Source organism: Mus pahari, chromosome 4 (assembly GCF_900095145.1).
Source record: "Mus pahari chromosome 4, PAHARI_EIJ_v1.1, whole genome shotgun sequence".
NCBI classification, from domain to species: Eukaryota; Metazoa; Chordata; class Mammalia; order Rodentia; family Muridae; genus Mus; species Mus pahari.
In genome coordinates, this window is record NC_034593.1 from 109,860,203 (window position 1) to 109,877,063 (window position 16,861).

The following is a 16,861-nucleotide window of genomic DNA, read 5'->3' on the forward strand; positions in this document are numbered from 1 at the left end:
AATTCTTTCCTATTATGCTGACCGCATTCCTCTCCTAAGGCCGCAGCTGAACCAGTATTATAACATAATAGGTGGGTTTTTATCCAGGGTGGCTGGACACTAGGTCCACCTCCCTCTTTTTTCCAGCTCCGGGGTTGAATGTAGGGCTTCCCGCCTGCCATGCCCAAACTCTGCCACTGTGCTGCAAACTCGGCCCTCTTGACTTTTTTCATTTAAAACCAGATATAATTAGCTTGCTTAGGCCGCCCTCCCCCTCTAGTTCAGGCAGGCTGTGAACTTGGGGTACTGCGACCTCAGCCTCCCAAGCAGCTGGAATTACAGGCCCAAGTCACTCCCCTCACTTACCAACTTAATTCGGTTTGGAGCAGATACACTACTCAAGACTCCATTTTAAAAATCACCTTAGCCGGGCGTGGTGGCGCATGCCTTTAATCCCAGCACTTGGGAGGCAGAGGCAGGTGGATTTCTGAGTTCGAGGTCTACGGAGTTCCAGGACAGCCAAGGCTACACAGAGAAACCCTGTCTCGAAAAAACAAAACAAAACAAAACAAAATAATAAAAAATAAAAATCACCTTAATGCCTAACTAATTCGGGTTTATTTTAATCCTTCTGTAATTCAGAGAAACACACAGAAGGGTTTTTTTGTTTTTGTTTTGTTTTCTGTTTTGTTTTTAACCCTTTGGACCTTCTGTCTTGTTACTTGTCGTCTTGTTTCCTGATGTTAAAATACATCTGATTCTGGTTTAAATAAAAGCTTGGTTCAAGAGGTAGCTTGGTTAATAGAGTGCTTTCGTCACAAGCACCAAGGCCTGGGTTCAAGGCCCAGCACTGCATGCGATTAGACGATTAGATGTGGTTAAGCTTGCCTGTAATCCTGTCCTTGGAGAGAGAGGCTGGAAGGTCAGAAGTTCAAGGTCATCCCCAACTAGTTAGCTAGTAGAACGCCAGCCTGGGCAATCTACTCTGTCCCACAAACAAGAAAGAAAAGGGAGGGGCAGTGTGTTCTTTAACTGGAAGTTTTGGAGGCTAAAAGTACAAAATCATGCAGCTCCTAGTGAGGTCCCCTGGAGTGGCGTGTCACATGGCAGAAGGCATCACGACGACAAGACCGTACACACAAGGAGAGACCACCTATTGAGACTGGGAGTCAGAAGCAGGGAGGGACAGACTTTCTCCTTTTATAGTGAGAACTAAAGTCCCGAGAGATCTGTGCCGATCCTTTCCAGGGGCCATGCACTAATGAATGACCTACCCATCCCACTAGGCCTCTTTGTGCGCATGGTGCGCATGCACATATTTGTGTGTGCATTTATATGTATGCAGGGCGTGGAAGGTCAGAAGTCAGCCTCGGGTGTCGCCTCTGTTGCTTCTGGCTGATGGGTTGAGCCCGTCACCTCCCCAGAGCTAGGATTATAAGTGTGATTACCACTGCCCTGACTTTTTTATGTGGTTCTGGAGATGGAACTCCTTATGCTCTTCCAGTAAGCACTTTACCTACCTAAGCCCCACGTCTTAGGGATTCTACTAGCTCACCGCCACCACACCAGAACCAGCCAAACCATATCATTGCCCATTTAAGGCCAAACTCCACACAACTTCAAAGCCCTCTCGCTCTGACAGCTGCCTGACCCTCCTATGCCACCATGCCCCACGCCCTACTCAAGCCTCCAGCTACTTCTCGCCTTTTCTGGGTTTCAAGCTCCTCCTCTCCCTGGAATGTCCCCTCGCTTTATCTTCTCGATGATCACATCTCCATTTGAACGGGCAATCTTCCCCAGACTGCGCTCCCTAGCGCACACACCCAGGCCTTTAGCACAGCTGTGTTGCCCTGTTCCTAGTAGCACTGGACTCTGTTCCATATCCTGCTATGCCTGATAGTAGTTAACTCTATTCTATATCCCGCTGCCTCCTAGACTGGACGCCCCAGAACATCTTACCTGTCTCATTTCCCAAGTATTCCCGGAGCCTAAAAAAGAACTGGCATGGGGTTGGCACTCAACAAACAATAACTGAATTGAATAATAGAGATTCACCAAATGATAGGACTCTGTAAACTGGCTTCTGTTATCTGCTGTTTTATGCTCGTTTATTTTTTTAAAACAAGTTAAAATAAATCTTTAAATAAAGATTTATTTATTTATATGAGTACATTGCAGCTATCTTAAGACACACACTAGAGGGGTGCATCAGATCCTATTACAGGGGGTTTTGAGCCACCATGTGGTTGCTGGGAATTGAACTCCGGACCTCTTAACCACTGAGCCATCTCTCCAGCCCTTATGCTCATTTATTAAATATGAAAAGATATTGGGGAGCACAGATACAGCCAAGAGGAAGAGCAAGCACTTGCCTAACAAAGGTAAGACCTGGGCATCAATCCCAAGCATTATCAAAAAATTAAAACAAAATTTGATATATAGTATTATAATATAATATATAACTAAAATGATATATATACATTTATTTATTTATTTATTTATTTATTTCACCAGGGCATGAGGTAGAGGCAGGAGGATCAGGAATACGAAGTTTTCCTCAGCTACACAGTCTATTCTGGTCTGCATGAGACCCTGACTCAGATAAAAAGAAGAAACAATGACTCTTTTTTTCTTTTTTTTTTGGTTTTTTGAGACAGGGTTTCTCTGTGTAGCCCTGGCTGTCCTGGAACTCACTCTGTAGTCCAGGCTGGCCTCGAACTCAGGAATCTGCCTGCCTCTGCCTCCCGAGTGCTGGGATCAAAGGTGTGCGCCACCACTGCCTGGTGAAAAAATTACTCTTTTTTTTTAAGATTTATTTATTTATTTTATGTAAGTACACTGTAGCTGTCTTCAGACACTCCAGAAGAGGGTGCCAAATCTTGTTACAGATGGTTGTGAGTCACCATGTGGTTGCTCGGATTTGAACTCATGAATAGTCAGTGCTCTTAACCGCTGAGCCATCTCTCCAGCCCAAAACAATGACTCTTAAGAGTGCATTTGAGTGCAGACATGTTCATGAATCAGTCAGCACTGGGCCCTAAACAGTGTATCTCCACACAGAGGCGGCCTAGAGAAGAGAAGCATCTGTAAGCTGTAGAAATGAGACAAGGGAAACATCTCATTGCTTAAAGTACTACTAAGCACTCAGCTGGTAGTTTCTGATTGGTTAAGCTAAACTTTCCTTGCATTACTGATGATGTTTCATTGTCATAGTTGTTGAGTTGCTGAGTGGTAAACCAGGGCCTTTGATATGCTAGGCAGCTCTCCTACCGTGGAGGTTAGCCCGTAGCCCCAACTCATTATTCTTACAAGATAAATATTCAATAGTGGACACCTTGTGTAAAGTATTGGGGCGATATACTGTTGGACAGAATGGTTCCTGCCCCCTTGAAATTTATAATCTAGGGGGAAGGGGAACAGAAAATTGACTTAGGCTTCCTATATGAATGCTTTAAATATCATTGAAGCAATCCAAGCATCTTCATTACTAAAAGGAAAGTGAATTGCATTCATAAATGCGCGCGCATGTGTGTGTGTGTGTGTGTGTGTGTGTGTGTGTGTGTGTGTGTACACGAGTGCACTCGCACTGGAGATGCGCCTAAATATAGTTATTTTAAGAAAAAAGTGCCCAGCAACTTTGAATAGACAGAGTGGAGTGGTTCCCTTACCTCAGTGCTGAAGGAGTTGAGTTTCAGAAAGGTGTTCTGGGTTTCACATTCAGAGTAAACAAATTTACAAAGAAATTAAACGGCATTAGTATTCTGATCCCTTCTTAAATGAGATGATCTAAGGTTTTGGTAAACCATAGAGAGGCCTGGGATGTGGCTCTGGTGTATGGGCCATTACTTTACTTCATCCCTTTTCAGAGTATCTCCACGGAATACACTGTCTTAGTTACCTTCAGTTGGCCGCTCTACATAGCTGGACATTTGGAACCTTAACTGAGGCATTGCCTCCCCCGATTGGTCAGTGGGAACCTTGTCTGCGGCATTTTCTTAGCTGTTAGTAGACGGAAGCAGGCCCCTGCCCACCGTGGGCTGTGCCATTCCCGGGCAGGCAACCCTCCATTTATATAAGGAAAGTATCCGAGCAAGCCAGAGCCAGCAAGCCAGTAAGAGCAGTCTTCCACGGTGTCTGCTTCAGTTTCTACTTCCAGAACCTTCCCCAGAGTTCCTGCCTGACTTCCCTTGATGATGAACAGTAACCCAGAAATATAAGATGAAATAAACCCTTTCCTGCTCAAAATGCTTTTGTTCAGTGTTTTATGACAGCAAACTGCCCATCACTTACTATGGAGCCTGGCTATCAGATCAAATACAATATCACAATGGCTGTGTTCAAGTAACCTCTACTTTACATCATAACAGCCCTAATGTTCAAGGATTGTAGCGATGGTGGCAGTTTCACTACGCCAACCAATGACTGGCCTAATTTGACACCCATCCCAATGAAGAAAGCCAACCCCTGACACTATTAATGATACTATGCTATTCTTGCAGACAGGAGCCTAACATAACTGTCTCCTGAGAGTCTCCACACAGCAGCTGATGGAAACAGATGCAGAGACCCACAGCCCAACATCAGGCAGAGCTTGGGAAGTCTTGGTGGAAGAGTCGGGGGAAGGATTTGAGGGAGCCAGAGGGGACAAGGACACCACAGGAAGACCTACAGAGCCAACGAACCCGGGACCATGGTGGCTCAGAGACTGAACCACCAACCAAAAGTATCCTTGGGCTGGATCTAGGCCCCCTACATGTATGTAGCTGATGTGCAGCTTGGTCTTCATGTGGGTCCCCTAACAGCTGGAGCAAAGGCTGTCTGACTCTGTTACCTGCCTTTGGATCCCCTTTCCCTGGCTGGGCTGCCTCGTCTGGCCTCAATGGGAGAGGATGCACTTAGTCCTGATTCGCCTTGATGTACCAGGGTAGGTTGGTATCCCCGAGTGGTCTCCCCTTCTCTGAGGAGAAAAGGAGGAGAGCATGGGGGGAGGGGTACTCGGAGGAGCGGAGGAAGGGGGGCTGCAATCAGCATGTAAATTTTTAAAAAATGAAAGTCAGAGTATTTTTATAACATATTCCCCCCCCCCCCCAAAAATGTCATTTGTAAAATCATTATTTAAATTCTCCAGGGATTCCAGTAGTCTTTAGAAAACCATCCTCTCCCAGGCCTGGTTTTAAGGTTTGTGCCCGTGGAGCTCCGAGGACGATCTCAGCTCTTCTCCCTCAGGTGCCATCTCTCTTAGAGTCCCTCATTGGCCTGGCAGTCAGTCATTTGGTTAGGCTGCCTGGCTGCCTGGAACCAGAGCTTTGTCTCCTCCTCCCTGGGATTATGCGCACTAGACATCACCCACTTTTACCTTTTTGAAAGAGGTGCGATTTGGGATTTGAACTCCGCCCCTTGTGCTTCATGCACTTTACCAACTGAGCTCTCTTCCCAGCCTGGAAGAATACATTCTAAAGCAAACAGTAAACCTCCTTTACAGCTCTCCAATGCCTGCGTTCAATTAATGGGGAGCTGGAAATGTAGTTACACTGTTTAAGAGGACCCACTTCAATTCAAAGTGTTCTTCACATTTGGAAAAAAATAAAATGTCTCCCTGGTGACATACTCTCTCGTTAGAATTTGGTCAGGATTTTCTGAATTTATCTTTTTTATCTTTTTTTTTTTTGGTTTTTCGAGACAAGGTTTCTCTGTATAGCCCTGGCTGTCCTGGAACTCACTTTGTAGACCAGGCTGGCCTCGAACTCAGAAATCCGCCTGCCTCTGCCTCCCGAGTGCTGGGATTAAAGGCGTGCGCCACCACGCCCAGCTTTCTGAATTTATCTTAACAGTAAGTGAAAGACACATTGTCAAAAGAAATCAGTTGGCTAGGCATGGTGACTTATGTCTATAATATCAGTACTCTTAGAAGCTGAGGCAGGAGAATTGCCATGAGTTTGAAGCCAGTGTGGGCTACACAGTAAGGCACTGTCTCTTATATTAATTAATTAACTAACAAATAAATATCCAGGCATGTTAGTGTATGCCTTTAACCCCAAGCAAAAGCAGGCAAATCTTCATGAACTCAAGACCAGCTTGGTTGACATATTGCTGTGGTTCTCAACCTTCCCAATGCTGTGACCCTTTAATACAGTTCCTCATAGTGTGCTGGACCAAACCATAAAATTATTTCATTGCTACCTCATAACTGTAATTTTGCTACTGTTATGAATCCTAATGTAAATATCTGATATGTGACCCCCCTCATAAAGGGTCTTAACCCATAGGTTAAGAACCACTGACATACTGAGTTCTAGATCATCCACAGTGGCATATGGAAACCCTATCTCAAAGGGGAAGAGGGGTGAGACTTCAAAGAGGATTTAAAAAAATACCAGTAGCAAGTGAGTACAAGAGGAAATGTACGTATTAGAAATCCTGAAATTGCTGGGCAGTGGTGGCGCATGCCTTTAATCCCAGCACTTGGGAGGCAGAGACAGGCAGATTTCTGANTTTGAGGCCAGCGTGGTCTACAAAGTTAGTTCCAGGACAGCCAGGGCTATACAGAGAAACCCTGTCTCGAAAACCAAAACCAAAACCAAACCAAAACAAAACAAAATCCTGAAATTAAAACAATGAGCTTCCACTCCACAGAAATACACTGAATGTTGGCAAAGGCACAGAGGACCTAAGACTCACACTTGCTGGTGGGACGCACCCACGAGTGCTCCTGTCAAGTTTGGAAGCAAGTGCCTTTACTTTCTGAACGATCTCACTCACTCGGCTGTTTCTTTCTTTTTCTTTCTTTGTTTTTTCTTTTTTTAAAAGAAGATTTATTTATTTATTTTATGTATATGAGTACACTGTAGCCACCATGTGGTTGCTGGGATTTGAACTCAGGATAGCCAGGGCTATACCTTCGGAAGAGTAGTCAGTGCTCTTAACAGCTGAGCCATCTCTCTAGCCCCCTAGCTGCTTTTTTTTTTTTTTTTTTAAGTTAAACACACATCTTTCACTTGCCAGCCTTTGTTCTTGGAGGTATAGATCTAAGAGAAATGAAAACATGTCTATGTTAATAGCTTGTTCACGAATGAGTGCTGTACCTTTTTTGGTGGGCCCTGATTGAGGCTGGTTTATGATCTCCCAACTTACAGTATTGTGAAAGTGACATGCATCTAGTAGAAACTGTACGGCAAATGACAAATATATATATGCACCCCCAAACACATACATATATATTTAAAGACAGGGTGTCTCTACATAGCTCTGACTTCCTGGAACTTGCTATGTGGACAAGCTGGCCTCCAGTTCACAGAGATCTGCCCGCCTCTGCCTCCCCAGTGCTCACATTCAGTGGGTATACCATCATGCCCAGCCAAACTACAACCTCTTATCTTCTCCCGGAAGGTGCTAGGTGATCTAAGGCTTTCTCCCAGTGTCCAGCAGCAGCAGCAGCAGAGACACACGGCTCCAGCCAACCAGGTGATCAAGACATAACCAACCCTTCAGACCTGGTAACTCACACCTGCAATCCTAGCACTTTCAGTGACACAGGAAGGTTACTGCAAATGGGAGGCCAGCCTGGGCTACAGTGAGTTCTAGGCTAGCTTAGGCTACAGGGTGAGACCCCTGTCAAACATTAAACAAACAAACAAAAAAAAAAATGAGAGGGCATCCCAGAAAGCAACTGAGGGCTGGGCTGCTCAGGTGTGGTGTACCGTAGGTTAGGTGTGATAATTTTACTTCAATCTACGATATTTTCAATTTACTATGGGTTTATTGGGATGGAACTTCACTAGAAGTCAAAGTACAAAGAAAGATTTGTATAGCCCCAAACTGTAAACAAGTAAAAGATTCATCAGCCAGGGAATGCATCATCAACACACCGTGGATCTCTTCTGAACTACTATTAAATAATCAAAGGGGATGCACTGAAGATATATCATACAAAGTGAGTGAATGTAACAATTTGAAATTCTGTTTTCTAAAAAATTATTCTCAGAGTATGTGTTTGACGCATGAGTGAGTATGGGCACGCACATGCCACAGCGTGCCTACAGAGTCAGAAGGATAGCTCCGTGGGGTTTGTTCCCTCCTTCCAGCTTTAGTGGGTTCCAGGGATTGAACTCGGGCTGTAAGGCTTGGTTGGCAAGAGCTTTACCCACTGAGCCATCCTGCCCATCCTCAAGATAATTTTGCTAAGTTAAAGAAGGCTTGAGGGTGATGGCCATATCCATTCTCTGGTTGTGATGTGTTTTATGGAGAGGGTGTGTGTGTGTCTCAAAATGTACTTTATCTGTTGTTGTTCTTGCCTCAATTAACAATTACTCTCAATTTTTATTTTTTTTTCTTCAAATTTCACTTACATGCTTTCAAGTGGAGGTCAGGAGATGACCCGATGGAGTTGGCTCTCTTCTTCCTCCATGTGGGCTCTGGAAACTCACCTCAAGTCCTCAGGCTATGCAGCAGGAACCTTTACCACTGAGATATTTCTTGGCCCAGTTACCCCAATTCTAAAAGTCTTTACACCCCTCCCCTCTCTTCCCTTCTTTAGGACCAGCACTGGCTGGCCTTGAACTCACAGTGATCCACACACCTCTACCTTGAGGGCCCTAGGACTGAAGGAGTGCTCCCTGATACCTGCCTCCACAATCGCTCTTGAACACGGCATTGCTCACTCCCAGCAGTTGAATGAGAAGAGGAACCCTCAGGTGCACCGACAGAGCCCACTAGGACCAACAGTACTTTGTAAGTGTTAGTAGCAGTGCCCAGAACATCGTGTACTTTGGAGAGGATAGTGGTTGTCTAAAGGAACAGAGCAAATGTTCATTTTGAAGCCACACAGGGGAACAGGAGCATTAAGTTAAGTAAATTCCCACAGTCGTGACTGCTGCCACTATCAACTGGCAGTATCATTTCACATTACAAACCTTTGAAACTCTGTAGTCCTTAAAGACAACCCTGTTAAGCACTAGAAACCACGCCTTTGATGACAGAACTGAATAAAACCCCCATGCATTCTACCAAGTACGACTTAGGCTAGTCAAGTGGCACTGACCACCATCCCTTACCCACTGTGGCCAAACAGAAGCCCTGAGGTTTGGGGTTCTGAAGGAGAGCTGGGGCTGGAGGGTGAGAGTTGTAATTTCGACTTCATATCTGTCTCAAATATTGGTTCTAAAAAGTGGGTTTGGTCTTGTGGATGACAGAGAGCCACTGTCACCGGACTGGAAAAACAGCCCCAACTGCTTGTATCATCATACCGGGTCAGCTGCATCATCTTTCTGTGGAAAGAATGCCCTAATTATTCTAAGTACCTTCAGAATCAGTCAGTAAATCAATTGGAAGTCACTTCACATTTCTGCCTGTTTGACTCCTTACTTGCACCTTATAGCGTCGATGAAAAATTCTTCTAGCTGACAGAAGTTTTGTGCCTTTTTCTTTTCTCTGTAGCTCAGGCAGACCTGTGGTTCAAGTGCACAGCAATCCTCTTTGTGCTGGGATAGAAAGCTTGAGACACTATGCCACACTCCCTTATTTCTACCCCAGAAAGGTTTTGTAGTCTCTTCTGGAATGTCAGTTGTACTTGGGAGACATAAATCGACATACTGAGACTCAGGATCAAAACCTGTCCTAGATGTGCCCCAAGACACCAAGGCAAGCGGTGACACTCTGGAGGCAGTGATCGCTGTCTTATTAGGAATCTCTTGAGCTGCAGCCTTCAAGTCACTAAAACGGATCTGAAGTCTACCGAGTAAGTTTTGGGAAAGTGAATGAGCTAACCTTTCAAAGACATATAGCCCAGTGTAGTGCCAGGAACACAGGCAGGGGACAGCGCTCTCCCTGTTCTCATCTTTCCTCTATCAGTTTGCCTTTGAGATCAGAAGAAAGGAAAGGGGACGGGAAAGAATACAGAGTGCTGATTCAAAGAGATTAAAACAAACACACAAACAAAAGCAGGTAGACTTCTCAGTCAAGGCAGTCCTTTAATTAAAAACAAACGAACTACCTAGACTTTTGGGCTGGCTGAACCCCCGGCGAAGGTGCTGGCGGCGGGCACCTGGTGGGAATCCAGAAAAGGATCTAAAGAGCCGTCCCCCCTCCCCTCAAACCAGGCTCTGCCACAGCACTTTCCCAATTTCTTTCGCTCTGCATTCGAAGTTTAGACAGGATGAGCAGGATTTTGGCAAAGAGCGTTGACCGAGGCAGAGGTCAGCCCCACAGGTGCGGCAGCTGCGTGGGGAGGGAGACTTGGCAGATGTCCACGCAGGCCTGGCACGTGGACTCGGAGGCTGCTCCCAGGGTTTCCAGCGCAACATCTGGGCGCGCTGTAGCCCAGGAGGAGACGGATGGAGTGGCCGGTCAGCGGCGGGCCAGCTCGGGGAGCTTTCTGTACCCCTCCACCGTCGGAGCGCCACGGATGCCTGGGAGTTGATGAGAACCAAGGCGTCTGGGAAGCCCCTAGGCGCCGGGGCGGGGCGGCCGCAGCCGGTTGACCAGCGGGGAGGAGGGGCGCCGAGGTCCTCGGTGGCGTGAGGGCGGGGCCGGGGGCTGGGACCCCGCGGGAGGGAGCGCCGCGCCCGCCGCGCTGCCATTGGCCGGGAAGCCCCGGAGCAGGCGAGGGGGGGGGGAGGAGGCGGCGCTCCATTGGTCGGGCTCGCCGGCCAATCCCGGGGGAGGGGGGGACCAGGCTGGGGGCAGAGCGTGCGGAGCCGCGGAGCGGGCAGCGAGCAGGGCAGCCGGTCCCAGTCCAGAGCGACCGGGAACCTCCGCGGGACTCGAGTCCGAGCGAACCTCGAAGCATCATCCGCGTCCGTCTGCGGCGTTCCGGCTTCTCCGGCGCCGCGCAGGAGAGCGAACTCGTGCATCACCCGCGGGGCCGCCGCTGGGGCTAAGAGCAGGGACACCGAGGGTGACTAACCACCCCCCCCCAACCGCAGAGTCCGAGCGCAGCCCCTTCCAGTCGTCCATACAGCCATGACCCACTTCAACAAGGGCCCTTCCTATGGGCTCTCCGCCGAAGTTAAGAACAAGGTACGCGCGCGGGCGGGCTGGGGGTCTGCCGCGGCGGTGGGGGAGCTGCGAACCTCCGCGGAGGGACGTCGAGGCTGTGGGAGAGAGAGAAAGAGAGATACTCCTCGGCTCGCGGAGCCTGGCTCTCACGCGTTGGTGCTGGCTTTGTTCCCGCGCCTCGGCTCCGGCGGGCGGTGGGATTCCCGGACGCCTGGAGTCCCGCAGCGCCGCGGGGCCCGCTCGAAGGCTGTAGGGTGCGCCCCTCCGGGAAGGGGGCGCTCCTGAGTGGCCTGTGGCCCTTAGGCGGGGCCCTACCTCACGGCTGGGTCTCCGGGAGTTGCCGCCCCCGCCATCCGCTCGGGCTCCGGCTGCCGTGGGACCCTGCGTCTCCTCCCATCCCATCCTGGCCCCCTCCTCCCACAAGCGAAGTTGGGCGGTTACGTGGCCAACCCGGGCCCCTCATTGTTCCTTTCCTCCGCCTCCATGGGAGAGTGTCCCGCCGACCCCTGGGACCCGCGGGCGGAAAGGGAGCCCGTCGGTGGTGCCTTGATGCAATCGCCGCTGGTGCGGGAAGCCCAGACAAAGCCTGAACGCGCTGCGAGCCGGATCAGCTGTAGATGAGAGACTTAGAAATGCAATCCTGAGAAGTTTGCAGCGCGTTGAATTGTCACGATATCTCAGCAGGGTCGCTTTTGTTCGGGGTTTATTTGCTGTGGCGGGTTGCAATTTTGGAGTGATTGGAATCTGGCTGCGTTGCTTTGCCGTGTACTCATCTCAAGAATGCACCAGGGTTTATCTTTCAGACTTTTGGCCTGGGGAAGAGATGAGAGGCGTCCCCCTCCCCAAATCCTCTCCTTCCTTCCTCCCTGCCCGCATTCCAAGTCCATGACATCAGGGGTTTCGGGGAGTGGGGGTGACCAGCCAATCGGCGTGGAACTGCGCACAGACCGCTCATTGTCTCCCTTTTGCTGTTCCGGCCAAAGCGCCACAAAGGAGGGCTGCTGTGGTTTAATTCCCATTAACTTCCTGGGAGCCGAAGCATGTCAGGATTGTCACCACGCTGTCCCACCTCCGGTAGAATATTTTGGCATCATCAGGGTTGCGAACACCCCTGGAGTTGCGGGTGTCTGGGATGTGAAGGGAATTTCATAGAAGTAATGAAGCGTACCGTTGTCAGACCCAAGCGAGAGTGGCTTATTCTTTCCCGATGTATCTAGCGCACCCCTTTGTAGTTCATCTAGAAGATTCTAAACAGTCTTTGAAGCTAGGGACTAATTTATCCTGTGTTCAAAAATTGTAATCTTTGGGGGTTTTAACCTTTTCAAATGTTTTGTCTGTATAAAAGTTTTCCTAAAGAGGCAGAAAAGTTAGTTTGGACGACAGCACTCACCAACTGAAAACTTCGTTGCAAAATAGCGGTCCTTCCAAGTTTATAGCTCCAGCTTTAGGAAGTCGAGGGCGTTGGCGTGTGAGAACTGGGTGGTTTGAGCCCTGGTGCCGCTGGGCGCACGATTTGCAATTACCTCTGGGATTCTGGCGCCCACTGGGTCTCTTTACCTTTGCATTGTAAATGAGGGACTGGTGACTTTGGCAGCCCTACAAGTGACTTGACTTTTCCTGGTTCTTGGTCTCCAAGCTGACTTTCTTTTTGCTGACTGGAGTAATTGCTTCTCCCCCTTGTAGTTCATATTGAGCCAACAACTCCAGGAAATGCAGAGACTCAGGGTGGATCACTGTTACTGTAAGAGCTGGAAACAGTAACTCCTCAGTTTTTTTTAAGACACTTTGGAATGTTGTAAAGGCTGGAGGGATTAAACACCAAGCCCATTTAAAAGAACAAAATAAAACACCCCCATTCATTTATGTAGGGGTGTCACCCAGGACCCTTTCCTAAAAATCCTTTTGAGCTCCCCAGAAGAGGTGCTCTGTGATGTGGGAGCACCACTGGGGTTCCTGCATCATTTTCTGATCAGGGTGTGACTGGCCCAAGGTCACTGAAGAAACTTGGAGTATTCTAAGAATTTCAACAAGCAGTGTCTTAGTTAAGCACTTAAATAGGTTCAACCCCAGGACCAGTTGTCTGCCCCGCCCATCCCCTATTTCCAGTCATCCACCTGTTACTACTTGACATTGTAATGATTCCTGTAATGATATTTATCATCTGTTCTGGGCCCCTGAAACCAAATCTGCATGCTTGAATGAGATGTTGGTTTTTGGCCAAGGGTGTTGGACCGTTGGACAAAAAGGAGTGGATGTACAAAAACACGGATTTGACATTATATCTTTACAGTCACACCTGCTTTTTTTTTTTTTTTTTAAAGATTTATTTATTTATTATATGTAAGTACACTGTAGCTGTCTTCAGACACTCCAGAAGAGGGCGTCAGATCTTGTTACGGATGGTTGTGAACCACCATGTGGTTGCTGGGATTTGAACTCTGGACCTTCGGAAGAGCAGTCGGGTGCTCTTACCCACTGAGCCATCTCACCAGCCCCACACCTGCTTTTTTATCATGTATAATTTCTGACTTGATTAAACACCAGAATTTTGCTTTATCATTTTGTGTGTGTGGGTGTTTTGTTTGCATCTATGTATGTGTACTGTGGGCCTACAGTGCCTGACTCTGAAGGCCAGAAGAGGGCTTTGCATCCCCTGGAGCTGGAGTTGAGGATTTGAACTACCAGGTCGGTCCTGGGGGGGGGGGGTGTCTAACCCAGGTTCTCTGCAAAGAGCAACAGTACTCTTAAGCGTTTAACTGTAGCTCCAGTCCCCCAAATTTTGTGCCTTAAAATATCATTTAAGTCTTGAGGAGGTAGTGTGGAATGAAGAGTTCAGCAGATGTCAATTCCATGTCCTCCTTGGCCAGTTCCTGCTTCTGATGATGTGGGCTGTCTGTTGGCGTCCCGATTAACCAAGTGGAAGGAAATATTATCATCCCTGATATACTTTGTCTTGGAGGAGCGTCTGCTTCTCTTGTTGTACAGTGACTGTCTTTGTGAGTGTCAGCTCTTAGTCAGAGGGGCTTGTTGGCTGTGTCTTTCTTGAGTTGTGTGCTCTCTTAAGTAATCACTTTGTATCACGAAGCTTATACTGGTGAAAGCTGCCCACTGCTTACAATCAGTAAAATTCCTAGGCAGCATCTTTGAAAATAACATTCTATCTGGTAAGATGCCAGTGCATAGCAGAAACATACAAACTTCTTTAAAAGGGCGGGCAGGGGGGGCGCTGCAAGAAAATATGAAAACCTGGATTAAAAAAGAAAAGGCTCCTCACTCTGCGGTGTGAACACTGTTTCTGCTCTGCTTGTTTTGAGACTGAGTATTGTGGAGTTAAGGCTGGTCTTGAATTCACTTGCCAAGGCCTCCCAGTTGAGAGCTGGGATTACAGATAGGCACACATCATAACTGGCCAGTCTTTAAATAGCAATAGAAGGAAGAGACAGTAAAAGGATCAGTGCCCATGATCTCCACCGAATCCAAAGGGGGCCCTGGGAGTAGAAGGGGACCCCCGAGGGAGGATGGATTCTCTCACAAGTGACACTGTCCCAGTTAAACAGGCTCTGTGGGGACTAGAAGAGAAAAATAAAACTGAAAGCACAGTAAACCCAGCAGAACCTCTGAGGAAGGGCAACATTTCCTGACGGTTGGGTCTAAACAAAGTTTTGGAGCCAGGAAAGCTGGCCTGGGGTGGATGTCTCAGACCCTAGAGCGCTGTGGTGGGAACCAGCTGGATTGGAAGGGTGTGGTGCCCGCAGTGGCTTTACCTCCATGTGCTTTCTTGGTGGAGGCTGAGGGTTAAGAAAGACTGAGATGGGAACGTGAGATTGGAATGTGTGTTATCCTCACAGCTTTCTGTTCCCACTGGGAAGCCCGGTTTCAGCAAACCAGCTACTTGAAGAATTTTCGTGATCACCCAGTAGTACTCCCAAGTAGCTAAAAGCCACTTTGGAAGACTCACTACTAAATTTTTAAGTCACTTAAAAGTAAGCTGAACAGTCACATACTAAAATGAGAACTGGGACCCATGACGTCCTTGCTTGCAGCTGTCTGTCCTATGCCTTTTGAACAGACAACTGCTTTTTCAGGGTGGCCTGGATCAGATTATCTCCTAGGTGACTGTAGTGTAAATTGTCATGTCTTTAATCCCGCACCTGAGAGGCAGCGACAGGTGGATTTCTGTGAGCTTGAGGACAGCCATAGCTATGTAGTAGAGACCCTGTCTCCAATCAATCAATCAATCAAGAAAGAAAGAAAGAAAAAAAAAATGATGATGATAAAAACCACCTAAATTGGCACACCAGATTCACAGTAAAAAATGTGTAGCTGGGATTAGCGGTTACCCCCCCCCCCAAAGTACTCAGTTAAAGTTAATTTCTCACAAACAGATTTTGTTATTGTCTATTTCTTCTCGTCAGAGATTAAGATCTGGATCTTATTCAGGGATGGATCTCAAGGTCTGTATTAGATATTTTTGAAGGATATTAGAGTTGCTGTGAAACTAAATAAAATTCTCATGGTAAGAAATGAAAGCTGAGGGCTAGAGAGATGGCTCAGCAGTTAAGAGCACTGACTGCTCTTCCAGAGGGCCTGAGTTTAATTCCCAGCAGCCACATGGTGGTTCGCAACCATCCGTAATGAGATCTGACACCCTCTTCTGGTGTGTCTGAAGACCGCTACGGTGTGCTCATATAAATAAAATAATTTATTAATTTATTTATTTATTTATTTTTGGTTTTTCAAGACAGGGTTTCTCTGTATAGAACTCTGACTGTCCTGGAACTCACTTTGTAGACCAGGCTGGCCTCGAACTCAGAAATCCGCCTGCCTCTGCCTCCCGAGTGCTGGGATTAAAGGCGTGCGCCACCATGCCCGGCAATTTTTTTTTTTTTTTTTTTTTTTTAAAGGAAAGAAAGAAGTGAAAGCTGAGAGGTGGTGGCTCACGCCTTTGATCCCAGCACTGGGAAGGTAGAGACAGGAGGATCACTGTGAGTTGGAGGCCAGTCTGGTGGGAGGCTGGTCTGGTCTACAGAGCTAGTTCCAGACAGCCAAGACTACACAGAGAAACCCTGTCTTAAAAAACAAACAAACAAAACAAAAACTTAAATATTTATCGATTTAATGAATGTATCAGGAATAGATTTAGCTGTCTCACAGCTGGAAATCAGCCCCTCTGAATAGTCTCCCTGTGAGACAATGCTGTTTTGCAGGTCTGATGTTTGCCTTTGTTTTGTTAGTTTGTTGAGACAGGGTCTGACTGTGTAGGCCTGGAACTGGCTATGTAGACTAGGTGGCCTGGAACTCACTGTGATCCACCTGCCTCTGCCTCTCAAGGGCTGGGACTTCATAAAGAAATAATGTCCTCACCCTGGCCATTCTTGTTTTGTAAAGCATTTGTTCTGTGTATACACAGCAAACTTAACCACTAAAATAATTCCATTTTTGTTACTGATTTGGGGATTATCTCCTAGGGGAAGCTCTTTCTTGAACTCCCAGTTAGAGGGAAATAGGGGAGGTGACAGGCCACCTCCAGTGCTGCCTCCCAGAGATGGGACAGTCTGGCTATATCCTGCCACAGCAGGGTCTTTGCTGCTGGAGGGGACTAAATGTTGAGGTTTGCCTGCTAGTTTGTGTTTCTTCACTCCCATCCCCTCATCTTGACCAAAACATAAAGAAGATGCATTTCGTAAGGGTAGGAGAGGTACCACACCTACCTACTCAGGAACACTTTTTTTTTTTTTTTAAGATTTATTTTATGTATGTGAGTACTTTGCAGCTGTCTTTAGACACACCAGAAGAGGGCATCGGATCTCATTACCGATGGTTGTGAGCTACCTTGTGGCTGCTGGGAATTGAACTCAGGCCCTCTGGAAGAGTAGTCAGTGCTCTTAGT

The 16,861-nt window shown here is 47.4% G+C and overlaps 1 protein-coding gene across 1 annotated transcript in view; it reads left to right on the top strand.

Moving 5' to 3' along the window:
* Positions 1 to 10,651: 10,651 nt before the first annotated feature.
* The window catches only part of Cnn3 (calponin 3), a 32,672-nt gene continuing 26,462 nt past the window's right edge, over positions 10,652 to 16,861 (top strand). The window contains exon 1 of the mRNA XM_021195514.2: positions 10,652 to 10,992. Within this exon, the coding sequence (XP_021051173.1) occupies positions 10,936 to 10,992 (57 nt within the window). The 5' untranslated portion in view covers positions 10,652 to 10,935. The remainder of the gene's footprint in view (positions 10,993 to 16,861) is intronic.